Below are 25,183 nucleotides of genomic sequence, written 5' to 3' on the forward strand. Positions count from 1 at the left end.
CTCTATCTACGTCCCAGAGGCAAGCAGGTAGGTTACGTGTACACACACACACACACACACACACACACACACACACACACACACACACTCACACACACACACACACACACACACACACACACACACACACACACACACACACCCAACCCCACCAAACCCATTTGCAGGACCTGACCGGGGCCCTATGGGTGAAGAGGATTGTGTTTATAAACTCTAAAAGGATAGATGGTAGAAGGAAAAGAAGCAGACAAAGGCATTCTCTACACAGACACAACTTAAAATATAAATATGAGCTACCATTAACCCAGCAAGGCATCGTATCAAGACATTCTACTATCTCATTTATTTTTCATGACAGTGCTCTGAGGTAGGTGCTGTTTTATTCCCACTTTATAGAGAAGGAGGCTGAGGCTCTGGGAGGTGTAAGCTGCTTCACACATTTCTGGAGGTAGTGTAGCTGGGATTTAAACTCGGGTCTGTTTCACTCCAAGCCTCATGCTCTTAATATGATATGCTGAGCCTCAGGCAACACCACATCCCAATATGGCTCTTGGCTACAGCAATTTCATCATCAGCCCCGCTCCCACCACCTTTGACCTGATTTCGGACTCGGCCCTTCTTTCTTGCTCATTGCTGCCGTGAGGCCCACTGAATGTCCCCGGGGCTTTCTGTTCCTTCCCACCATGCCAAGTTCTTCTACCCACTCTCCTTTATGTCTTTGGGCCCTGGTCCCAGGGGCCCCTGCCTGGCATTAACAGCACCTCCAATCAGCTCCCCCACCCAGCAGAGGCCGAGCTTACTAAGACAGACAGCTGGGTTGGGCTGACAGCTCTGGGGGGGGGGGGAGATCCCTGAGGGGCTTCAGGATGAGCCAGGGAGACAGAAGCCAGATTGTGCCTCCCTCACACTTACTGGCTGAGGAGCAGAGAGAAGGCTGGGGCTGCATGCCTGCAGAGGGGGCTGTTCTGTCCCGGGAGCTCCGTCCTTCAGGCCCCGAGCTGCCATTCCCAGTGCGGAGCGGGGCAGCTAGCCAGCCAGGGCAGGGCAGGGCAAGGCAGAGCAGCCAAAACAAACAGAACAAGGCAGGTGAGCGAGCAAGCCAGACAGGACCCAAGCCCGTGGCACTGCAGAGCCGGGGCAAGGCAACGCCTCGGGCTGCTGTGGACACCTGGACCACATCCCACGCTGCCGCCTCTGCCAGAGAGGCCTCCCAGCTGACAGCCCCAGGAAGGTGCAGACTTGGGCTTGTGGCTTCCAGAGGAGCCTTCAGATAGCCTGTATAAGGACCCCTGCTCCCAGGGAAGATGTTGTAGGGGGCCAGGCTACAAGGTCAAGAGCCGTGAAGGAGCCACTCCACGGCATCACCAGAACTGAACTGCTCTGGCCTGAATCCCAGCAGCCCTAGAGGTACAGTTCTTTACTACCTTATATGTTTATGCTTTCTATTTTTTGGTTCCCAAAGGTTTAGTGCCCCTTTACTGCCCCTGGGTGTGCTCTCTCAGCTCTGTCCTTCAGCATTTCTCCATCTGTTCTGCGAGCCTGGCCTCAGGTCACTTACGGATGGCAAAGGGAGCAATTCCAGGAGGCCAAACCGAAGAACAGGACAGATTCCCGGTGGTCTGGTCTGCCATGCCCTCCCACACCCCATGGCCCTCTGGCCAGGCCCACACTTAGGCTGGTGGTCCTCGAGAGACCACCAGGACATGGCCAAATGTGGTCCTGATTCCATCATTCATGACAAGACTTTGTGACAAGAGTCACTGATCCCAATGTGCCCAGGACGGTTCCAGTTTTAAAACTGAAAGTTCCACATCCTGGGAATCGCCTCATCCCTAGGGGAATCAGGACAATGGGTCACCCTCCTAATGACTCACTGTATTTGTGGGCTACTTCTGCAGGGACTCAGGACGTTCCTTTACTGGGATGTTACATCATTATCAGCAATAGGAATAGTTCTCTGAGCCCTGGCCCTGGAAAGCCTCAGGAAAAGCTCTGGTTTAGCTATTCCAGACTTGGGGTCAAAGAAGAGAAGCCTCTTGCCCAGCCCAGCCAGGTCAGGCAGGGACCTCACATCTTAACCCAAGAAAAGGAGCTTTTTATGCCAAGTCCTCTCCTAGAGTATAAGGAGTCATCATTCTCAATTCTGGGGACAAACAAGAGCCAATGTACCTGGGACACTGCTGGGGTCCCTTCCCCACCAAGGGTCAGCACCTACCTTTGAGGTCTTCATCTTCTGTGGTGGTGTTGCAGCTCTCTGTGGAGCCCTGTAGGCCAAAAAGAACATGTTTCTATACACTCAGGCCCTTGGACACTAAAGGAACCGAGCAGAACAAAAGCAGAGTATGTGCTCCTGCAGGAGGTGCAAGGAAGAATCATGAAAGGATTGATTTTCACCCTTGCCATCTGACTTTTTTTACAGAACCCTGGATTCCCAAACGCAGTCTTCCCCAACCCCCTACTCTTCCCCAACTCGGTAAATGACACTATCTATCCTGTTGTTAAAACCTGGAGTCCTCTTCTAGGTTTGATTCTAGGTTGAATCTTAGCTTTCTCTCTTTCCCTTATATTTTATTTATCTAACCTAAATTCAAATCTATCAGTCCTACCTCCAAAGTAAATCCTGTCTCCTACCTCTTCTCTTCATTTTTTTAAAAAAGATTTCATGGGGGCGCCTGGGTGGCTCAGACAGTTAAGTGTCTGCCTTCGGCTCAGGTCATGATCCCAGGGGCCTGGGATCGAGCCCCACATCAGGCTCCTGGCTCAGAGGGGAGCCTGCTTCTCCCTCTCCCTCTGCCTCTCTCCCTGCTCATGCTCTCTCTCTCTCTTTCTGTATCTCTGTGTCTCAAGTGAATAAATAAAATCTTTAAAAAAAAAGAAAAAAAGATTTTATGTTGAAGTAATCTCTACACCCAACGTGGGGCTCGAACTCACAATCCCGAGATCAAGAGTTGCAGGCTCTATCAACCGAGCCAGCCAGACACCCCTACCTCTTCTCTTCAAACGCACAGCTATGCTCTGAGTCCAAGTGACCAGTATCTGGCGCCTAGACTACAATAGCTTCCCAGTCCCCCTGCATCCATGCTTGCCTCCTCCCTAAAGTTCTTGCCCCTAACATGGCCAGAGGGGCTTTTCAAAGTGTCAATGAGACTACATTACTCCCCCGCTAAGAACCTCCAATAGCTTCTCCTTGGTGCTGGAAGAAGATGCATACTGCTATGAAGTCCTATGTAGCAGGCCTCCTGCTTCTCCAGTGCCATCCCCCTCCTGCCGCTTTCCCCAGGCCTCACACTCTTGGCTCTGCTTCATTTCCTCTGTTCTGTATGTTGGCTAAGCCCCTGCACTTGCAGCTCTCCTGTCTAGGGCACTCTGCCCCAGAGTCTCCCTGGCTGTTTCCTTCCCACCATTTAGTTTTTAGCTCAAAGACTCAGCTCCCGAGGGAGGTCCTTCCCTGGCCACTTAAAGAAAAGCCCTGTTCACCCCCTCTCTTTCCTTTGTGTCATTTTCTTCATAGCACTTACCACTATTGGATTTTATCTTACTCATATGGATTTTGGTTTATTATCTGCTTCCCCTACACCCGTGGAGAGAGATTTTTGTCTTGTCACCTCTGTAGACCAGAGCCATGGATGGTTTGGGGCTCGGTAAATATTTACTAATGGGGGTGCCAATAAGACGACAAAGTTATTGACAGCATAATGGGGTGAGGCAATGGAGGATGCTCTAGGGTCTGATTATACTCTCGTCTCTTTTTCTAGCTGTTTGCTGTCATTTAAGCCTCACAAGTCATGGAGGGAGGTGCCATTATTATTATCCTTCATTCACAGATAAGGAAATTGAGGTGCAGAGTACTACAGTGACTTACTCAGTGGCCCAGGATTCAAACCCAGGCCTGTCTGACTATAGGGCATGAAGCATAATGCCCTTTCAGGGACTGGAGCGACAAACAGGTACACATTATCCCCAGCCTAGACTCTGCCCACATCTGGCCTCAAGGCGCGGCCTGCAGGCTGCCATCTGCAGGCCCCACAGACCCCACAGGACCCAGCCCACCTGTTTCTCGCTGATCCCTAAAGCAGGAGACCAGCTCAGGAGCCACTCACCTTGATCCCATCTGTAGCGTTGTGTACCACGGTGGTTTGTGGCTCCTGTGAGAGAAGATGAAAATTATCCTCCTGACCTGGGGACAGAACTACGGCTCTTCACTGAGGGACCCCATCCTTTAGCCCAGTCCCTCTTAGACCCTACGATGACCACAGAGGCCTGCCCACCAGCCACTCCCACAAGACAAAATATCCTGGCTCACCTGGGTCCCAGGTAGCTGGGAAGCCCCAGATTTAGGGGAGAGTACTGGCTGAGTAAGAAGGACAGGCCTGGCACTTAACAAGAGCAGGTACCAGAGAAGCTAAGAGGACAGGGCCTCTGTCCCCAATTCCTGCTGGATCTAAGGTTCTTTCCTCACGGGACAAATATGCTGGAGGAGCCGTGGGTCTGAGGGCCCAGGCCAGGCCCTGCCAACAGCGTTCACCAAGGGGTGTGTAGGAGGCGGGGACATAGAGAGACCGGACTAAAGTCTCCCAGAAAGACCCAGGATTCCCCCTCAGCAAACCGAGCCCAGGGAGCTGCCTGCTTTACCATCTGTGCCTGCGTCAGAGTTCCTGGCCCTACTGTGCCGTGAGGCAGCATGAGGGTCCCAGGCTGCAGGCAGGAGCAGCAGGCCCGTCACCCCTCCCGTCTCTCCCAGGCATCCCCGCTGCGAACTCTCTAGTTAGTCACTACCAGCAGAAAGAGCTCTGGGAGCACACGGTGCCCCCAGCATGGGGCTCTCCAGGACCTCAGAGGCCTCAGCACCATGCAGAGGTGGGGGACCCCAGCCCTCCTTCCTGTTTGTAGCTTTGCAAAGGAGAGGCTGAGGCTGGTTTTACAAGGAGGCCTCCAAGAACTGAACGACAGGTCCCAAGAAAGCTCCTACCCTCTTTTATAAGCCACTCACCTTCCCGGCCCCCACAGCAGACCCATGGGGCCCCCGCCTGGGGCTAAGAGGGTTAGCTGAGAGCCCTGACCACTCTTCCCCACCCCCAACAGCAAAAGGAGCAGGAGCAGAAGTTGTGCGGTGCAGGAAGGAGCATGGCCACATGGGAAAATGAGGGGGAAGGGGCCCACAGGGCAGGACACAAAGCAGCCTGCTCTACAGGGATGAGAAGGAAAGGGCCAAGGAGGCCTGGGAGGGAGGGCAAGAAGAGGAAAGGAGAAGGAGAGGAAGGCAGCCAGGGGCAGGGGTGGAGAAGCCGGAGTCAGGAGGTACCATGGCCGTCTGCAAGGGCGCGGGCTCTTGGGCTGGGCTTACGAGACTGTTTTTGTTGTTGCTCTGTGGCTGAGACAAGAAAACAGATGGTTTAGTTCCTCTGGAGTCACCAAAGCCGCTCAGGTTCGACTCCCAGACCTCCCTTGCCCCCCGGCCTGGCCCGGAGGAGCTAGGCCTGAGGTGGCCTCTGTAATACTGTGTGGATGGGAACAATGGTCGGAGAGATGATCGACTGGAGGAGGGGAGTATTTGGAGGGGCCCAGAGACCTAACGCTGGAGGCACTCTTAAGGTGGGACCGGGCCAAAGACTTGTTTCAAAGCATCTCTCCAGAAATCTCTGCTTATGCCAGATGCCATGTCATTGCACAGTCACATTTTACCCAAAGAAATTCAGGATCTTCTCACTTTACAGGAAAAAGAAGGGGGGTTTATAAGAAAGCAGAACAAAATGCAGAAACTCTGGGTCCCCTATCTGTAGGCAGTTTCCTGCTGCCCTTTCAACCTGCCACCTGCATTTCCTTTCCCTTAAGACACCAGCCTGAAGCCTGATCTGAAAAGAGGAGGAACACGAAGAGAAAGAAAACCTCGCCTAGAAGATGGTGTCCAGAGAGGAAACAGGGGGGATGTGACTTTGGATACAGAATGCACCCACTGCCCCCAGGGAGCAGAGACAAGGCTGTGCTGTTGGCCTTTCTGCCTGGTAAGTCGTGGACTTGCTCAACTAGGAGTGAGGGCAGAGCTCCAAGGAGGGGCAGGTGAATCTGGGGGTGGGAGGTGGCTGTAGCCTGAGAACCCCGCCCCTGGGAGAGTAGGCTGCCCAGCAGGCCAACATTCCTAACAGCAGCAGGCCACCGGGGTATCTTGGGACATCTCCTTGCCTTTTGAAATGTTACACCGAGTGGCACAGCAAGGGAGGGTTTGGGGAGATGATGAGGAAGGAAGGAGGCTGCTCTCCAGGGCAGAGAGCCTCTTACAATGCCCTCACCAATGTACTCAGTCTCACCGGGAGTCCCGATGGAGCCAGTGGCCACCGAGGAACAGCCTGATCCCTGCAAGTTCTTCAAAAGACAAACTTGTAGCTACCATCTCTGAACAGGGCACAAACGAGGAGACCCTGGCAGGTAGGATGTGCTTCTTCTCTCCTAGGATACACACGGAAAGCTATCCAGACTGTCCTATTTCTTCCTGCCTGGAGGCTTCTTTTATGGCCCCTTGGACCAGACCTGAAGGCATCCAACCCTAGGTTGCTGTCAATGGCTGAGATGTCCCCAAACCCAGGGCTAGGCATGGAACCTTAAGCCAGGCACCAAGTGCTACCAGACCCCATTGAACCCTTCAGGCTGGAGAAGAGGGGTCCCAGGAAGAGTCAGGATGTGGGTCAAAACTCATGTGAACTCTGCTCTCTACCATTCCCCTGAGAAGAAGCAGAGCTGTCATCGCTCAGCTACTAAGTCCGACCTGTTTGGGGCTGACCAGATAAGGCTGTCCTGCCTGCAAAGCCCAGCTGAGACAGACACCCTGGCAGGAGGCAAAGACTCCAGGGCTCCCTTAAACCCGCCCTATGTGCAGAGGGCTGGGATGTCACCCACGTGGCCCCACCTCTGGCTTTAATGGATGGTTTCATAACAATTCAGGCCTGCTATGCTCCCTTGGTGGCCTGGGTCCCATGAGAAAGAAGATGCATTCTCTCTAGTCTTTCAGCTGTCCCCACTGAGGGCTGGGTGGGAAGGATGAACCGCTGGCACGGCCTGTTCACAGGCACTCGCCCAGGGGCACAGGCCCAGAGAGCGAGGCTCGGGGCTGTGAGCCTACTGCAGACCAGCTCTCTGCCCACCGCACACATGCCCACCGGCTGCCAGTAAGTGCCCAGAGAGCAGGGCCTCTCCTCCTGAGCAACGGCATGTGAGGGTCTCTCCCTGGGACTCCCCCCAGTCCCTGCTAGCTTCACGTCCTGCCCTGGGCTGCTGGAGGCAGTCCAAGCTCTGCAGTGGGGGGGAGCGGTGGGGGCGGGGCACACCGTACACTCCGATGCCCACCGGTCAGGCCACCGGGAGACCTTGGGCCGCGGCCCCCGCCTGGCAGGACAGGCCGCGCGTGCCCATACAGCACATACATGCAGTGAGGATGAGTGAAATACACGCACATGGCAGAATGGGGTTGCGTGGCTGGCAGGCGGGTGCAGGCAGCATGGAGTAGGCAGATGGGTGGGCAGGCAAGGCTCACCATTAGGTGCACGCTGGAACTCGACTTCCTTTTCTGGACACACCACAGCGAAAGGGAAAGAGAAGGGGAAAGAGGAGGTAAGAAGAGAAGCACAGAGATGCTGCAGGTTAGTGCACCAGCGTGGGCTCTGCCTCAGGAGAAAAGAGCGGAAGAAGGGGACCTGGAGCCCAGCACCCGAAGGATTCACACAGCACCTAGCCCACCAGGCACACACATGCCTCCGGGCCCTTCGCTGTCAGGTTCACAAACACGGATTTAGTATATTCTAAGATTCTCAGCCTTGCTCACAGAAAGCTTTGTGAAGAGGTTAAGTCACAAGTTTATAAAGGTAACATCTGGCTGCAAATTTGTAGGTTTGGGCTTCTAAGCCTGGCTCACTGTAAGGCTATTTATTTTCTCTCGTTACTCGGTCTGCCTGAAATTTGGCTGAGCAGCTACCAAGTAAATAGCAAAAGCCATTCGAGGCTGTCCTCAGCTTTGGAAACACTAGACTCCTGAACTGAGACTTTTTTGCTACATCCCTACACTGCTTTTCAAAATAAAGATGGTGAGCTTTGGAAAATCATCTGATAAACGGTGAGTTGGCGGCATCCCCTTCTTTGTCAGTATGGCCGTGCTCATCCAGAAGATTTCAGCATCTCACTGCATTTTGCAATTAGTGGGACATGGGAGAACAGGAGTGCTGGTGACTAAAAGTGGAGTGATCACAAAGACGTCAAGATGGAAACCAAGGGGGATGCTGCAAGCATGATTCCTCAGGCTCGGCCAGATGCTCACGGACGTTATGTTCAGATGTGAAACAAGAGCATAAAAATAAAGACCACATGGAACACTGAAAATACATCTCAGAAGACTGTCTCAAAGGTGAAAGGCACTTAAGAAGTTTATAATTAGCTTCCTGGGAGACAGAACACCCCTCGGAACCTGTCTACCTGTTGTCTGACTACTGTTCTAGGTACAGTGAATGTGTCAGGTAAATGTTCCTTCCCTCCAGAGGCTGACATCCTACTTTAGAGGACATTTTCAGGACAATATTAAATTCAAAAGGAGGGGACTACAAGTATTTAAAAGAATTTAAAATTATACCTAAAGAAAAAGAAAACCTGTAAATAATTGGGCTTCTTCTTTTTTTTAGGTAAATTCTGTGCCCAACGTGGGGCTCAAACCCATGACCCTGAGATCAAGAGTCGCATGCTCTACTGACTGAGCCAGCCAGGCGCCCCCAAATTGGGCTTCTTTTGCATTAGCCTGTTGTTTATGCCCCAAATGTGGGATTTTATTTCCAAAATTATTCCTCAAAAAGAGGACGTTGCTTTACATTCATACTTATCCTTTTATCCAACCAGAGTGTTTACAATGTGAGGGAAGGTCCATCTCTGTCATCTCCTCTGTGCCTAGCAAAATCCCTGAAAGGTTGCATATGATCAACAAACTTTTGCTGAGTTGAACTGGGTTTGCTGACTCTGGTTTTCCCTCAGGCTAAAGCAGAGCACAGGTCTCTAACTTGCCCAGGATCACTGGAGTGAAAACTCTGGGAGCACTGACCGGGCCCACCCTTGGTTCTGGTGATGTCCTTTCTTGCTGTGAAAGGCCGGAGCAGGCAGCTTTCACCCGGACCTTGCCTTAGGCCGAGCACTTTCAATTGTCTGCTTCACCTAATGGGGAGGAAATTCCCAACCGCAGCTGGATCTCTTTTTCCTCAACTGTCTGGCGTGAACACCCAAGACATTCCTTTTTCTACTCAAGGGTTGGTTTCTACTGGATTAGTAGACCTCTGTCAGTTCCTCCCTCCTTTCAGGGCTTTGCCCTCAGCCACGCACAGCTGAGCTCCTCTCAACCAGCCCACTACAGCACTGTTTAAACACCAGATCATTTTTAAAGAACCACATCTCACTTTTATTTACAAATTAAATATTTATTTAAAATTGAAATCCAGAAAAGGATTCAAACCTACTTTCCACACTTAAACAAATATTCAAACAGTACTTAAGGAAATGGCTATATCCCTTTTTCTTTTTTTTCTTTTGTTCCTTTATTTTTTTTTAAAGACTGGATGGCCACTCTGGCCTGGGATGAGCAACATGCACTAACTGTCCTCAACTGGGGGCCTCTCGGGATCTGAGCATTTGTGGCCCCTCCAGTCTTGTCCTCGCAAGTGGCTGTCATTCTTCTACAGACCCTGGGTCCCTGTATCCACTCTCAGAGAAACCGAATCAGAACCTGGGGTCCCTACACTCAAGAGCACAAAGTGGACTCAATGCTCAAACCAATGCAATAATAATATTCCAGCATCTTGTGAAAGCTTCTGGAGAGTGAGGAGGAAACCTTCCGATAGACCTTAAACACCAGGAACTGGGAAGTGAGAAGCTGGGAAAGCAAGGTGGGGTCTATAAGAGACCCAGGCTGCTCACAGGTCAGCATCTTCTGAGCAACCTCACAGGCCTCCCTCATACACATGGGTCGTCACCTTGACCTTCAAGAGAGTCCAGAAAAGTCGAACCCCACACATCTTGCTTTGCCTTCCCCTCTGCCTTTCGCAGCACTTACGTCCAACCATGCCATTCATTGTTATATACACGTTCCAAATTCTAAAACGTCTGCAGCCACGTTAGGAACAACTTGGAAAACAAAGAAGGGAAAAAAAAACCCCACCCATAATCCTCTCTCTCTTGCTAGTCTTTTTTCTCATGTAATTTAGAAACATCATTATAAGCTACATCCGAGTTGATGCCTTACTTTTGAAAACAAATAGTATTTTGATTTTAATTCTGATTTTCAAAGGATTGCATGGTCTAGGTAAAAAATGTAGAAAATACAGAAAAATATATAAAATGAAAGTTTCCCAAATTCCCATCACCCAGTGAAGTTACTATTAACACTTCATGGGGTTTCCTCCAGTTCCTCTTCCATCCACTTAATATATACTGAATATAATCGACAAACACATCGTTTTTTTAAACAAAATTTATATGACAGTGTATGTACTGTTTTGTATCCCACTTTTCCCACTTAATATAAAACATATCATTATATAGTCATGAAAAATTAATAACTCTGTAAAGGTCTAGTAAATTGGTTTCCTGTAATTATTTAGTCATTATCTTATTGACTTTTGAAATCGTCGCCAATTTTTTCAGTTAGAATGTCATGTTGAACATCCTTCTGCTTTCAGTTTTTCCATACTTTGAATTATTTCTCTTTACTCCTAAAGTTTGTTTATTTTAGTATTCTCTACATCCAGTGTGGGGCTTGAACTCACGACCCCAAGATCAAGAGTCGCATGCCCTTCCAATTGAGCCAGCCAGGCGCCCCTTGAATTACTTCTTTAGGAGAAATTCCCGAAGTAAAATTAAAGGGTAAAACCAGCAGGGACAATTTTTATGGTGTTTGACATGCTGGCTCTTTCCAAAAGGGCCATTGCTATTTACGTTACTATCCCAAACTTAAAGAGTCAAAATATGGCACCTCATTTCAACTTGCATTTTGCTGATACTAGTGAGGCTAAACCTCCACATTTGTTAACCAGTTCTACCTCCTCTTTTCTGGGTTTTTAGTGCAACCTCTCTGACCATTTATCTACTGGGTTTTGGGGGGGGACTCTTATTTGCTAGGGAGAGTTTTTTTTTTTTTTAAGATTTTATTTATTTATTTGACAGAGAGACACAACGAGAGAGGGAACACAAGCAAGGGGAGTGGGAGAGGGAGAAGCAGGTTTCCCGCCGAGCAGGGAGCCCGATGCGGGGCTCGATCCCAGGACCCTGAGATCATGACCTAAGCCGAAGGCAGACGCTTAACGACTGAGCCACCCAGGCGCCCCTACGGAGGCTTTTTTGTATAAAAATAATATTAACCCTTCATATCACACCTGCTGTGAATATTTTCCTCAACTTGTTGCTGGCCTTTCAATTTTGGTTGGTCATTCCCTTCTTAAACATTTGCATCTTTGCCTTTGTTCCCACCACTATATTCAAAGTCTTTTCTCATGCACAGAACTCGCTGGGCGCATAGCAGGGTCGGACACTAGCTTCCCCACGTATGTTCTCATTTGAAGCAATTTATTTAACCGTCTGCTTGCCATGCCCTCATCCTTTTCAGTGCTCTGTAAGGTCCGACATTGTTGCACACTTCTGTTCTTCCCCCACCTCTTCTGCCTTTTGATGATTCCTCTTCTTCTTCCAGCCTCTCAATGACAGATGGCCCTGAAATTTTGTCTTTACTGAACTCTTAAACCTTCATGTGCTTTAGATTCATATGGGAGAAGGGGAATATTATTAAAATTCAGATTCTGCCTCCCACCCAAGGCTTCCTGAATCTGAATTCCAGGCTGGACCCTGTAAGCTGTATCTTTTTAATTAGTTCCTTCCACTAATATTACATAGTTGCGCCTGACACTCATCCCTGGGGTCAGCCATCTAGAAAGTTCCATTAGAAACCTATCCTTCAATGGCTTCATTATCCATCTTTTTACCACCATCTTGGCTGAAACTGCTTTATTTCAGGTCCTGTTTTGTGCAATCATTCTTTCCTTCAGCCTTTCGGAGCTACTGAAGTTCCCAGAATCATCACACTGTTTCAAATCTATATATCTTATGCTATTCCCTCTGCCTGGAATATCCCCCTCCCTGTCCTGCTCACTTTTTTTTTTTTTTTTAAAGATTTTATTTATTTATTTGAGACAGAGAGAATGAGAGACAGAGAGCACGAGAAGGAAGAGGGCAGAGGGAGAAGCAGACCCCCTGCTGAGCAGGGAGCCCGATGCGGGACTCGATCCCGGGACTCCAGGATCATGACCTGAGCCGAAGGCAGTCGCTTAACCAACTGAGCCACCCAGGCGCCCTGTCCTGCTCACTTTGACCTAGCAAGATCCTTCAGCCCAGTTCATGGGTCATCTCCTTCAGGAAGATTTCCTGTTTTGGCTTAGATGCTGGTCTCTGCTCCCCCAGGGCCCACCCTGAGCACACCTCCTTCGACAGACCTGCCCAGAGCACCCAGGACTGCTGGTTTCCCTGATTCTCCCCAACTCTGAACACCTTAAAGGGTGGATTATATCGCTGTCTTCCCAGCTCCTGAAGGACGGAACTGGCCGAGTGAGTGAACGCATGGGATTCACTCACATGAGTCCCCATCTCCATGTGTAGTACTGACCTCTTCCCTGGGCCACATCAGGTACTCCCAGCACCTTAAAAGCCCTCTCCCCCCAGATCACCTGTCTCTCCATCTCAGTGGGGTCCAAATAAAACTCTTGCTATCAAAATGGGTATTCTTTCACAACTACTCCCATTTCTAGCAGAGGTACCACCAATTCTTCCAACATTCAAGGAACTTTGACATCATCTCTGATGTGTCCTTTCTAACACATCCAGTATGAACTTCCTTGGACACACCTCTAAACAGAGCTAACAGCTAATCAGAGCCTCACAATCCTGGTGAGAGCTGGACCAATTCTCCGTAGGTAGTGCCTATTCTCGTTGGTTGGTGCCTGGGTTCTTCTGGGGGTGAAGTATTTTCAATAGTAGTCCTTTCTAATCACCTTTTCTTCACCCTATGCCCAGATTATAACAAATCCTAACTGATACCTCTGTGTCTAGTTCCCACCCTCTTCTAGTCATCCTTACACACTCAGCAAAATCTTTTAAAAACACTGCTCTCACCCCCGTAGCTTCCCTGCTCAGTGGCCTACATTTCCTGTGGTCTGACACACAAACCTCCAATCCCTCTGCCCAACTGGAACACGGGGTTTGTGCTAGAAGGATGTCGAAACTACAGCTAGATTGGTCTGGTTGGGCAGAGAACATCAATATATAGGATAGAATCCATAAAAATATTTTGTTGTTTTTAAGTTATAACAGGAACACCTTCTCATTTTAAAGAAAACACGTGTACAAAGTGAAAAATGAAAGGTGTGTCTTTCCACCCTGTCCTCACCTCCAATCCCATTCTCTAGAGGCAATCGCTGACTGGGTTCCAATCTTCCTACATCCTTTAAGCTTTCTCCAATAAGTTTTTGCCCAGTAGCTTCTTGGACTGAACCATGTAATGTAGGGTCCAGTACCATAGACCATTCAGTGCTTAGCTGATTCCAGGTGTGTCCAAATTCCTCTTCAATTAACCTTGCAACTTCTCAAAGCTAGATGAAAACCACATCACCTCTTCTACCTTTTGTGGGCCCCTAGAACTGAGTGCAGCACTGGGCCTCTGATAGGTACTTATTAAATACTTTGTAAAGAATAACTGATTCTAGCTTCTTTCCTGGATAGAAATATGCAAAATCTCTCTCCAGCTAAGCCTGCCACCTTTTCCTAACTTGGTTCCCCCATTCCAGTTCATGTCCCTATAACTGGGGGGCTGCTGGTCACACCCCCAGATCCACGTCAGTTGGTGTGTGTGGAGCCCAAGCTCCCCTCCTTGGTGCAGAAGCACACAGAAGCAGGCATGCAGAGAATGAGGGAAAGAGGAAGGGGAGCGGGGAGGGGAATGGGGCACACATGTATATCTCAGCTGGGGACAAAAGATCCTGGGGAAAGGCCCAATTTCAACTTTGGTTGGGATGTAAAGGTTTGGATAATTTCATTGTTTGAAATACCCTATGGTGTCAATTGGTAGGCTTCAAGATAGTATGAACGCCTATCCGATGCCCCAGCCCCAGGACCCGTTCTGCCCCCAAAGCATTTACAGAACACTCTGGGCCCTGTGAGGAGGACCCCTAGCCACCTCTCCTTCCCCTTCACCAAGCAGCCACTCCCACTAAGGCTTGCCGCTGGTCCCTGTGCGCCCCTGTTCTCTCCTCTTGCTGTGATCCCACGGGAAAAGCTCCCTCATCAAATGGGAGCGATCTGTGATATACCACATCCCTCGCCTATTTCTGAGGAGCCTATAACTCTAGAAAGTTGAAGACACTTTTCACTTAGTGGCATTTGAGCTGGGTTCTGGAAGTGCTTTGGAGATAAGACAAAAAACTAAAAGGACAGGGGCTTCAGGTTCCAAGCCCTGTACCCTGGGTCAACCAGGCCAACTTTGCTTTCATTTGATAAAAAGGGTTTGTGCTCCAAAAAGAAAAAGGAAAAAAGAAGATTACCCAAATGATCTCAAAAACCCTGAGAGTCAAGCCGTGGAGATGAGGCATGTGTCTGCAGTCAGGTTCAGGACTGAGCTCTAGGAAACCATAATTTAGATCACTTCCCCTGAGTCTTTATGTTCCAGCTAGGGTCAAAAGAAACACATTTTTCTTCTGCCCTCCCAGGCCAATGGAACCTGCTGTTCTGAGCACAAAGGTTTCTGGTTTTAAAGCAGAAAAGCAAGGATAGGAAGGTTCCTGGGGAAAGGAGGAACAAAGCCAAGAACCCCTCCTGGGCTAGAGGGGCGGAGACACCTACCTTGACACCGCCATCCGACTTCTTGTTCAGTAGGCTTTTGGCAGCTGTGAAAACAAAAAGGAAAATCAAGCCTCTTGCACTGTCCCCTCTCCCTAGTCTAAGTCTGGCAGCCGGATCCGCAAGAGTCTGTTGTGTCTGACAAGGGGGACAGGAGTCTCCTGAGGCTCCTGGAAGAGGCCCTTCCTGGGAGCCCCAAAGCAAGAAGGGCTTCTCAAGCTGCGTCAGACCCTCAGGGTGGCACCCCAGGATCTCTCCTGCCACGGAAGAGGGCTCAGCGGAAACAGGGACACACTGCACATGGGAGGAGAAACCACATTCAGTACAGGAGCTGCCTGGGGTACTGGGAACTCTGCCTTCAAGAGCTTCCACCCAGGTCTGGAAGCAGAGTGCCAGGGTGAAAGGTGAGGGCTCCGTCCCTAGATGCCATGGAGTTCCTCAGAACGGCCAAGCTGGAAGGATGCAAGACATCTCCTGAGAGCTCTTAAGAAACAAGAGTGTCACAGTTCACGAAGGAGACCTCAGACGTGAGGACAGACAGACACAGACACAGAGACCAGGACCACCTACAGGAGGGTTTTGCCAGGGGGGTTGAAGCCTTGACTGGGCAGGTCCTCACCGGGCTTATGGGGTCCTATCTGCCCTTCTTTCCTCAGTCTACTCTCTGGAACCACTGAGCAGGAAGGACTGGGCAGAATAGCGAGGTAGTAAACGGATTCCAGCCAGGCACGGATGAGGCTCAAGGCTGACGAACTTTGTGTAGGAAGGCTGGTGACACCTGCTGGTCACCAAGGCCACAGGAACGTAGCACAGTGGGATGGGAGAGTCTGGGAGCCACAGGGGGATGGAGTCAGCCCAACTGTCTGATCCACCTGGACTTCACTGGATCTACCAGTTGGTACCTGTATGACACTGAGTGAGTTACTTTATCTCTCTGAACCTCAGTTTCTTTATAAAACGGGATAAAATAGGGCCTAGGTCACAGGACAGGCGTGGGGACCTAAGGGGACCATGCATGAAAAGCACTAGGTGGAGTGCTTGGCACGTAGCAAGTACTCACTAAGTGTAAACCATTGTTACTATTACTGCTGCCATTCTTCCCTTCAGGGGCCATTCCTACCCAAGCCGGGTCCCATCTCTCTCCAGTGAGAATAGGGATCCCTCCCTCACAAGAATTCTGACCTCCCAAAATGGCCTATGAGCCTATCTCCAGTCATGCTGGGGTGATGTGAAACTTATTTTTTTACATGCTGGGGGGATCTGAAACTTATTTTTTTAATGTGTTTACGACGATGCCTGACCACCTGCTATGTTAAGTGCTTTATATACATCAGAGTTCTGAACTCTGGCTGCCCTTTAGAATCACTTTTGGAGAGCTCAACAAAAATCATTATGCCTATCCCATGCCCTAGGGATTCTGATTTTATTTGTCTGGGGTGGGGGTGTCGGCATCAGGATGTCTGACAGGCTGTCCTCTACAGGAGGGTTGAGAGCCTTCGACGTACATGATCTTAATCATCGCCGTGTTAGTTATTAGCGCCACCGGAGAAAGGAGGAAACTGAGGCTGGGAGGGCTGACGAGACTCACTCGGGGTGTGGCAGGGCTAGGATCCAAACCCAGGGACGGCTCTCCCCACAGCTTCTACACTCTAGAGCCTTTCAGACTTGGAGGCCTGCAAATGCCAGACTTCACAATTTTGAGGGGGATGGTGGCTTCCTCTGTGGGGTCTCCCAGCAGTGCTGACGAAGCCTAGTCCTAGCACTGGGCAGCTCCGGCCACGCCCAGGACTGTGTCTTGGGGGGGCTGCCGCCGGCCGCAGCCCTCAGGCAGGCCAGGCTCTCGGCCGTCTGGAGGAAAGCCTCCTGCTGCCCAGCTCCACGTCCCCAGGCTATTGCCTCCTGAGAGTTGGCAAGCGCCCAGCATGCATGGCTGGTTAGGGGGCTCTGTGACACCAATGCGCTCGCAGATGCCAAGTTAGGTGGTCCATCCGGCATGCCCATCTCAGCCCGCAAGCATGGGACTCGCCTCCCTGGTGAGTGGGCCTGGCATGCTGGCCCTCCTGGTGGGGTGGCAGGGAGCCGAGGCAGGCGGTCGGGGGACTCATGCCACGTACCTTGCCCGGCCAGGCCGGCGGCGCTCGCGGCAGGCGAGGCGGGGGCGGAGCTCTGCCTGCCAACTGAGGGGATACAATCTCTCAGTGCACAGAGCTGCCGCAAAGCCACAGGGGCCCGTCAGCAGCGAGCATGCCCCAGCACGAGGCGCGGGAACCGCTGGCCGCCCACGCACAGCAGGGCCCAGGCGGCGTGGCCAAGCCAGCCGAGCTGGGGGAGCGAAGGCGCCAGGGGCAGGCTGATGAGCAGGTGCAGCCAGCCCTGCAGCAGTCTGGGGACCTGAGAGGACTGGGTTCGGTCAGGGTGTGGGGATCACCACAGCTCTGGCACCTGTCCCATGAGCACCTCAGGCCAGGGTCTCCAGGTAAAAGCCTGAATCGGTGAGAGGCGGTGTCCTTTCTGAGGCAGCTGAGCCCTAGCTTGAGGCTGTGAGGAAACGGAGCCTCATCTTCACACTTTCCCTCCCTAGGGGACCTAAATGAGGACATTATCAGAGAGCCCTGTCCTCTGGCCATATTCCAAACAGGAGGGACTCTGGCATTTGAGGCCCATGGAGGGTGCATGGCCCTTGTTCAGCTAAGTTTGCTGATGGGCCCCAGCTCCCTATCCCTCTCTTAATCCTCTAGTTCCTCAGAGACACGGGTTGCTTTCCTTCTTCCAGGCAGGTCGCCAGGACAGACCGTTTTTCTCAGCCTGTATTTCAGTATTCCGAGGGTGAAGATGCCCAAGAAATGAGCCCCCGGAAAGAAAACAAAGGCTGCTGAAGCAATACATTCTAGAAGCCCTGATTCCACTATTAGCGAACCTGCTAGAGTCCAGGTCGCACCCCGTTTGGGGTAAACTCAGCAAACAGCCTAGTTCACGCCTAAAAAAAACAAACCACACAGGCGCTCTTCCTTCTTGATATACTTGGTGACACCTCTTTCTAGAGAAGCTTCTAGAGACAGGCTCTGTCCCTACCTGTTCCAGAGTCAGGGCAGCAGAGGTCATCCTAGAATGCTTGTAGCACTTTTTTGGTCTCCTCTGACCCAGGGCAAAGTGAGCTCAATGGCTGACAAGGTCTGGGCAACAAGGACAGGAGGAGGCTCTTTAAGAATGAGTGAAAATGCGTTGTCCTAACAGAGAGCCCAGTCTCCTGAAACCAGGATACCAATTTCCTGAAATGGATGGGGGGTGGGGTGGGGGTTGAGATGGAGGATTTCCCAGGCTAGAAGGGAAGTAGTAGCCTGTCGTCACATTTCTTCTACTTGGAGAGACAACAGATCACCATTCTAGTTTGGCACAGAAATGCCCTCGAGTGTCCTCCGAAAGGCTCTCACACTTCTGAGAAAGTAGAAGCTTCCAGTAATTCTGAGGACAAGAAGTCTGATATGGAACTACAGCTCCATCTCTACTCTCATTTGTGAGAGTAGAATCCACAACCACGTCTTCCCCTCATGGATACCCACATAAGAATGAGCCCCAAACCAGGAGCACAGGTGATGGGCCTGAGGTGGGACACTTCCCTGGCTCACTCTCCAGTCCTGCCCCTCCGGCGCCCGGTGGCCCTTGCTTGGGTTAGAGCGCATGAAGCCCTAGGACTTCTCCCCTACGGCATCCTCAGACCTGGGGCCCTTAGGTTACCCTGAACCAGCACAGACAAGCCCCTCAAGCTCAAGGGAGCAACCTTAGCCTACAGTGGCGGCCAAACAACCCTGTCTCCATGTCAGTGTAGAAGGAAAGCAAGGGAAGGAATCTCGCTATGAAAATGAGAAAAGGGAGTCTTCAACCAAAACAGTGGGACTGGGGGGTTGCAGGGCTGGGAAGGCCGGGTGGGGGGTGGTGTGCAAGGTGGGAAGAGACCTTCTGCCTTCAGTTAAGTTTTGACATTAACCTTTTCCTCAAAGAAAGCCACTGTGCTTCCCCACTGAGGGCAAACAAGATGGGGGTGGGGGTGGGGTGGGTGGGGTGGGGTGGGGTGGAGTGTCTTGCATCTTAAAAAGAAATACCAAGTGATTTACAAATTACTGGTCCCAACTATCCCAATTTTTCCGTCAAATTTAAGCAAGTTGCTTTCCCTCCATCCTGGGGCTCTCTCTTTCTTCCCTTTTACAGCTAGTACTGCAAAGCATATTATAAGCACAGTCTCTGGAAAATGATTAAACATCTGGAAAAATTTCTATTAGTCATTGCTATTTAGACACAATGAAGTAGAGACCGTCCCAGTAGACAAATTAATGGTGGTGGTTGAGAAGATTCACTACACCTCATCTCTTTCTTTCTTTTCCCCAGCCCATTGTCCAATACCCTATCAACTGGCTAAAATCCTAAAGCGCTGAGAGTCTTTAGAAAATTAAATAGGAATCCCCAGGCACAAGGTAAATGGGAGGCTGGGCAGGTTACTCCTCGGGAGGGTCTAAGGAATAGAATTCATAAATGTGAACCCAAGAGAAGTCCCCCAGAATCTCATGTTATAGGACCCAGCAGCAGCAGCCCCCTCAAAACAGGGTCTTCTTCATCTTGGTCAAGGTGTTGCCTAAGACACCCAGCACCGGGTGGCAACACCCCACTCTGACCCGCTCACCTCAGCAGAATTAAAGCGCACAGCTGGGGAAACATACCTGAAAAGTTTCTGGAGACAAGCATGGTCGTGAGGATGGCACCCTGGGGGAAAGAAGAGGGGCCTGTGAATTCAGCTGGACTCTAGAAAAGCATAGCCTGGTGTTAGGCAGAGGGCAGCCACTGGCCAGAACTTCAAGACCTCAGGTCTTTGGGGCCCCCCAACGTGTATAACCTTCATAGCTCAGCTCCAGCCACAAAAGGGGCTTCCTCTTGTGATGGGGCAGGGGGTGGACTGTCAACAGCTGTGATTTCAGGATGCTGGCAGCCTGGAAAGGCAAGACTCACCTTCAGTTTTCTCCGAGCGTTGAACTTGCGCAAGCACTCCACAGTCTCTTGACGATGCATCATGGATGCCACTGTGGATCGTTGCTGGAAGCCAAACAGACAGGCCTGTGAGCCCTCCAGCCGGGCCCTCTGCCCCTCACCCTAGTCCCGGCACTGACGGCTGTGTGCTCAGCCGCCCCAGAGTTGATCCAAAGCTAAAATGAAGTCATAGATGTGAAAATGCTTTTAGAATAAAAGCACTACCCCAAACTCAAGGTTATGTAAGGACAATAATCTGAACACAAAAACACCACTGATAATTGATGCTAGATTAGGAGGGTGTGTGAGACAGCACTCTCCCCTTCCTTGGGAAATGGAAGCTATGGAACAGAAGAGAGTATCCTGTGTGTTGTGATCCCCATACAGTCACTCCTTCAGCAACTGTTTACTTAGCACCTACCGCATTCCTGAGCAGTGAGAGAACAGGCAGGGTTCCTGCTCTCTACAGAGAAGGTTCATTCCTTCCAAGAGCCCCTCTCAACACACCCCCACAAGGACCTTAATAAAGCTGTGATCTGAGAAGCTAAGGGTCTTCACCTTGAAGCATCCATTCTTTTCATCATTTTGGATGGTAATTTTTCTTCAATGTAACTTCCTTCTTCCTTAAAGAGTCCACTGGAAATGATTTACAATGATTTCCTTGATGACTCAGTATCAATTGTTACATAATATCATAATATAGTGACATCCTCAGGGGCTACTGAGTTATATAAGTTGGTGGAGGGTGGGGACTCCAAAAATGACTCCCAGAACATAGTATATCCCTAGTTTTTGAGTACCCGTTTTAAGTTGCTCACCCCTTCCCTTAGCTGTTGCTGTCCTTGCTAGCCTGCTAGGAAGATAAATCCTACAACATGCAGCTTGGTGCCCATAACCCCATTGGGCTGCCCCACAATCCTGTTCCTCACCCCTGGCCCACTCCCTTTCCTGGTTTCCAAAGCAAGTCTCCCAACCCCCTCTACCTTTTCTGAGTCTTATAATTTTACCTCTTCCTCCAAAGTATAAATTTCTCCACAAAGAGAAATCAGAGATCCTCATGCAAGAACTCCTTCGACTTCAGACCCCCGTCCACAAAGTGATTTTCATTTGCTTTCAACCTCTTTTTACTATCCCAATCTTTGCTTCCTCAGTGAGTCAATATTTTAAACCCCTTATTCTAGACTATATTCATCTCTGCAGTCTAAACACTATATTCAAGCCTCTCCTTAAACAAAAACTTAAAAACTCTCCTGACTCATCATCTTCTCTCTATAGTACCATTTCTTTCTCTCTTCATCCTCACTGAAGAAAGGTTTTGGTCTCTCCCTCCACTGCCTCTGTCAGTGAAATAATAAAACTGGCTTTTGGGCGCCTGGGTGGCTCAGCTGGTTAAGCGACTGCCTTCGGCTCAGGTCATGATCCTGGAGTCCTGGGATCGGGTCCCGCATCGGGCTCTCTGCTCGGCAGGGAGTCTGCTTCTCCCTCTGACCCTCCCCCTCTCATGCTCTCTCTCTCTCTCTCTCTCATTCTCTCTCTCAAATGAATAAATAAAATCTTTAAAAAAAAATAAAAAATAAAACTGGCTTTTAATTGGTCAGAGTCCATGGATTCTTTCCCATCTTTATCAGGGACTCTCTGTGGCATCTGATTACAGACGCTCCCTTACTGAGACCTCCTGTTTCTTAGGGTCTCCTGCTCCTGAACCTCCTTCTGCCACAGAAGTTCTCATTCCCAGCCTCCTTTGCTGGCCCCTCTAACTCAGCCTGTCTTTCCATGCTGGTGTTCAGTGGCCATCCCTTCTCTTACTGAAGCAAATACAAACCCACAGTGGGAATTCCATCAGCATAAAAACAATCCCATTTATTTCAACACCACCCACACAGAAACGACCGCAACCTGCGTTTCCAATTTTGACTTCTTTTCTAATCTCTGGAACCACATTTCTGACTACCCATCTGATATCTCCAGCTAGAGGTCCTCAGACACCACACTCAATCAAACTAAGATCATCATCCTTTCTCACAAACTGGCTCTTCCTCTGGGTTTCCTCTGAGTCAGTGAATGGCACAACTCCGTGCTTCTTACCAGCTCAAAATCTGGCAGTCCCCACAAGTCCCTTGCTCTCTTTCACTCTCTAAGTTCAACTGGTCACTAAATCCTTTTGAGCCTATCTACCAAGTATCTCTCAAATTTGTCTACTCCTTGCCATGCCACCCAGGCTCCTAACACTACCCTTAGCTGAGACCTCATTCGGTCTTGCTCAGGCAATTACAACAGCTTCCTGAACTCTCTGCCCCAGCCTCCTTTCCTTTCAGTTCCATTTTGTACACAGCTTCCAAAGTGACCTTTCTTAACTGGATTCATTTTTTTAAAAGATTTTATTTTTGGGGCGCCTGGGTCTCTCAGTCAGTTAAGCATCTGCCTTTGGCTCAAGTCATGATCTCCAGAGTCCTGGGACTGAGCCCTGCATTGGGCTAGGGAGCTCATCAGGGAGCCTGCTTCTCCCTCTCCCACTCCCACTCTCCCCTGCTTGTGCGCTCTCTCTGTCAAATAAGTTAATAAAACCTTAAAAAAAAAAAAAGATTTTACTTTTTTTCTAAGTCATCTCTACATCCAACGTGGGTCTCGAACTTACAACCCCGAGATCAAGAGTTGCATGCTCCACCGCCAGAGCCAGCCAGGCGCCCCTTTGTTCCCTCTTTAAACCCCTTAAATGGTTCCCTATGCTTCCCGAATAAAATCCAAACTCATTAGGCAGAAACTTGTATGTCATGGAATCTTTTTGGCTTCATTCTCTTGCATTTTTGTAGGCGTATCTTCATCTACAACTAAACTACTTAACATTCCTTCAACTTGCCACAATTTCCCATGGCCTTTCACCCCGGCTCATGCTAACCTCTGCCTGCAGGTTATCATCCTGAGGAACTCTCAGCCATTTGCCAAGAACCAGGATAGGGGTCACCTCCTCCATGCAGCCTTCAGTAATCTCACTGCTCACCAGATGGCAAGAGTTCCTGTGCACTCATTAGATCCTTTTATGTACTTGCCACATTGCAGAATGGTTGCCTGTTTGAGTGCCTAGCTCCCCAGATAATTTTTAAGATGTTTGGGGGGAGGGACCACGCCTCGCTCATCTTGGTATCGCCAGGACCCATGCAGCGACTGGCACTGAAGAGGCGTTCAGTAAACGTGGGAAAGGACAAATACATAAATGCATCGTGGCTGTCAGGAGGCCTAACTGTAGCAGACCCTGTTCTTAGTTTGAAAACAGACATTTCACTTTATAGAATTTTGCAGAAGTGTTTATGAAAACAGAATATGTTGATCCACACTGACAGCCCGATAGGAAGGGGGGGTGGGGGTTCGTCTAGGGTGAGTTTTTTTTTTTTTTCCCAGTCACGAACTTCAAGATGCTCTTTTTAACTGCCCAGAGGCCCCTTTTGTTTATTTGTTGGATCTTGGTCACATTTCCATTACAGCTTTGACAGCTGAGATCTGAATATGCACCCGAAGCTTGGCAGTTCACTTTAGGTTCTGCGAGCTGCTTTCCCTCATCAGCTACCTAGAGTCTCAAGGGTCAACCAGAGCCCTCATTCAGAACTAAGTCACATCTGACAATTAAGTGGGGGAGAGATAGGTTGAAGCCAACGAGGCCACCTGCTTCCTTGAATCCCTCCCTCTCTGCTGGGTCCTTGCTCAGGGCCCAGAACAATCATTCTCTGCTCATAAACAGGAGTGTGAAGAGAGTACTGAGGGCACACTGAGGGCTGACATCCTGAGCTCCTCCACCCTGGGTGAAGACACTTACACAGACCCATGGATGCTTGAGAGCCTGGTCAGCTGTGATGCGCTTTGCAGGGTTTATGGTCAGCATCTGGTTGATCAAGTTCTTGGCTTCAGGAGTCACTGTGTCCCACTCTGGCGATGGGAACTAAGCAGGAAGAGGGAAAGGAGGCATATGAAATCTGTGAGCCTCACACCCTGAAACGGAGGCTCTGTCTTTGTCCCAACTCCTACAAGCAGGATACCCCGTGCTATCTAAACCTGCCCGGCAGAGAGCTGGGGAAGCCCTGGGGCATCCCAGTACCTGTGCCTACTTAAAGACCAGGCGAGGAAGAAGAATCATGGTTAGAACGCCAGAATATCCGGTCAGAGCAGGGACTCCAACATATTCTGGTTCAACCCCATCTCCTTACTAGAAGGAAACGGCGGCTCCACAACGTGCCCAAGGCCCCACGGCAGTGGGGGGAGCCACGCCACTTCTTGTCCCTATGTTATGTGGCACACCACACTTCTCAGGCCATTCTCTGCAAATAATGGATCAAAGAGCTTCGGTGGGCTCCTCGATTTTACAGCTACCAAGAAAGGCTGTGCAAAAAAAGTTGCTCCTGGGATACGGCGTGGCAAGCATCGAGACCTGTATGCCCATCCTTGGGTCCTCAAAGTCCCTTGACACTCCCTGTATCCCATGACACACTAAACATGCCCCCTCCTGTGGATACAGCCCGAGGGTCAAGAACAAACCAGTCCTTACATCATAGGCCCCAGCCTTGATTTGTTGATATAACTTGTGCTGATCCTCATCCCAGAAGGGAGGGTATCCCACCAGGAGGATATACAGGATGACCCCTACGAGACAGAACACAGGTCATCGGGGTCAGTCACCGACTTCACTGAGGAACCAAGAAAAGCCACACAGGGCTCAGCCACCCAGAAAGTCAAGGTTATACCGGAGGTTGAAGTGGCCATCAGCTGATAATGCTGTGCTTCACTCCCCATGTCACCGAGCCCCATCGGGGACCTCTTTAGACGTAACCCATCCTCTAAGGCGTGGGTCAATCCCTCTTTAGGAAGGATGCAGTATAACCCAGGAAACACTTGGGGCGGAGCGTGTGATGAGAACAGCCATCCCGGGGACACTAGAGCAAACACCATGATTTCACACACGCCCCACACTTGTAGGGCCCACAAGGAATAGCGATGCTTCTTTCTCACCATCGCTGGAAGTTGAGGGCCCTTAACACCAAAAAGCTGAGAGTGTGGAATGGGCTTACCGCAGGCCCAGATATCCACAGGCTTTCCATAGGGATCTTTCCTCAGGACCTCAGGGGACAAGTAACCTGGGGTGCCAGCAAAACCTGCAGCAGAAGAAAGGGCGGAGGCACACTGAACCCACTTTCTCTGTCGTTAAAACCACATCAGCAATTTCCCCCCAAGCCCCTCCTCGTTCCTGCTGTTTTTGCTATATAAGCTCTCAGCACATGGGCAGCGA

At 50.2% G+C, this 25,183-nt stretch overlaps 1 protein-coding gene across 23 annotated transcripts in view; it reads right to left on the reverse strand.

Moving 5' to 3' along the window:
* The window catches only part of CAMK2G (calcium/calmodulin dependent protein kinase II gamma), a 55,148-nt gene that overhangs the window by 6,047 nt on the left and 23,918 nt on the right, over positions 1-25,183 (reverse strand). For 3 of the 23 annotated variants that reach the window (XM_021699843.2, XM_021699838.1, XM_044916066.1), the window contains exons 8-17: positions 24,966-25,049; positions 24,446-24,540; positions 23,720-23,842; positions 19,894-19,977; positions 19,608-19,650; positions 14,899-14,942; positions 5,303-5,371; positions 4,101-4,145; positions 2,216-2,264; positions 913-1,026 (exon numbers count right to left, since the gene is read on the reverse strand). In XM_021699843.2, coding sequence (XP_021555518.1) covers positions 913-1,026; positions 2,216-2,264; positions 4,101-4,145; positions 5,303-5,371; positions 14,899-14,942; positions 19,608-19,650; positions 19,894-19,977; positions 23,720-23,842; positions 24,446-24,540; positions 24,966-25,049 — 750 coding nt within the window. Of the gene's footprint in view, positions 1-912; positions 1,027-2,215; positions 2,265-4,100; positions 4,146-5,302; positions 5,372-7,525; positions 7,559-14,898; positions 14,943-17,009; positions 17,073-19,607; positions 19,651-19,893; positions 19,978-23,719; positions 23,843-24,445; positions 24,541-24,965; positions 25,050-25,183 lie in introns of all 23 variants that reach the window. The other 20 variants (XM_044916077.1, XM_021699848.2, XM_044916072.1 and 17 more) reach the window with 13 other exon arrangements.

The sequence above is a fragment of the Neomonachus schauinslandi genome, chromosome 6, assembly GCF_002201575.2.
Source record: "Neomonachus schauinslandi chromosome 6, ASM220157v2, whole genome shotgun sequence".
Classification (NCBI taxonomy): Eukaryota; Metazoa; Chordata; class Mammalia; order Carnivora; family Phocidae; genus Neomonachus; species Neomonachus schauinslandi.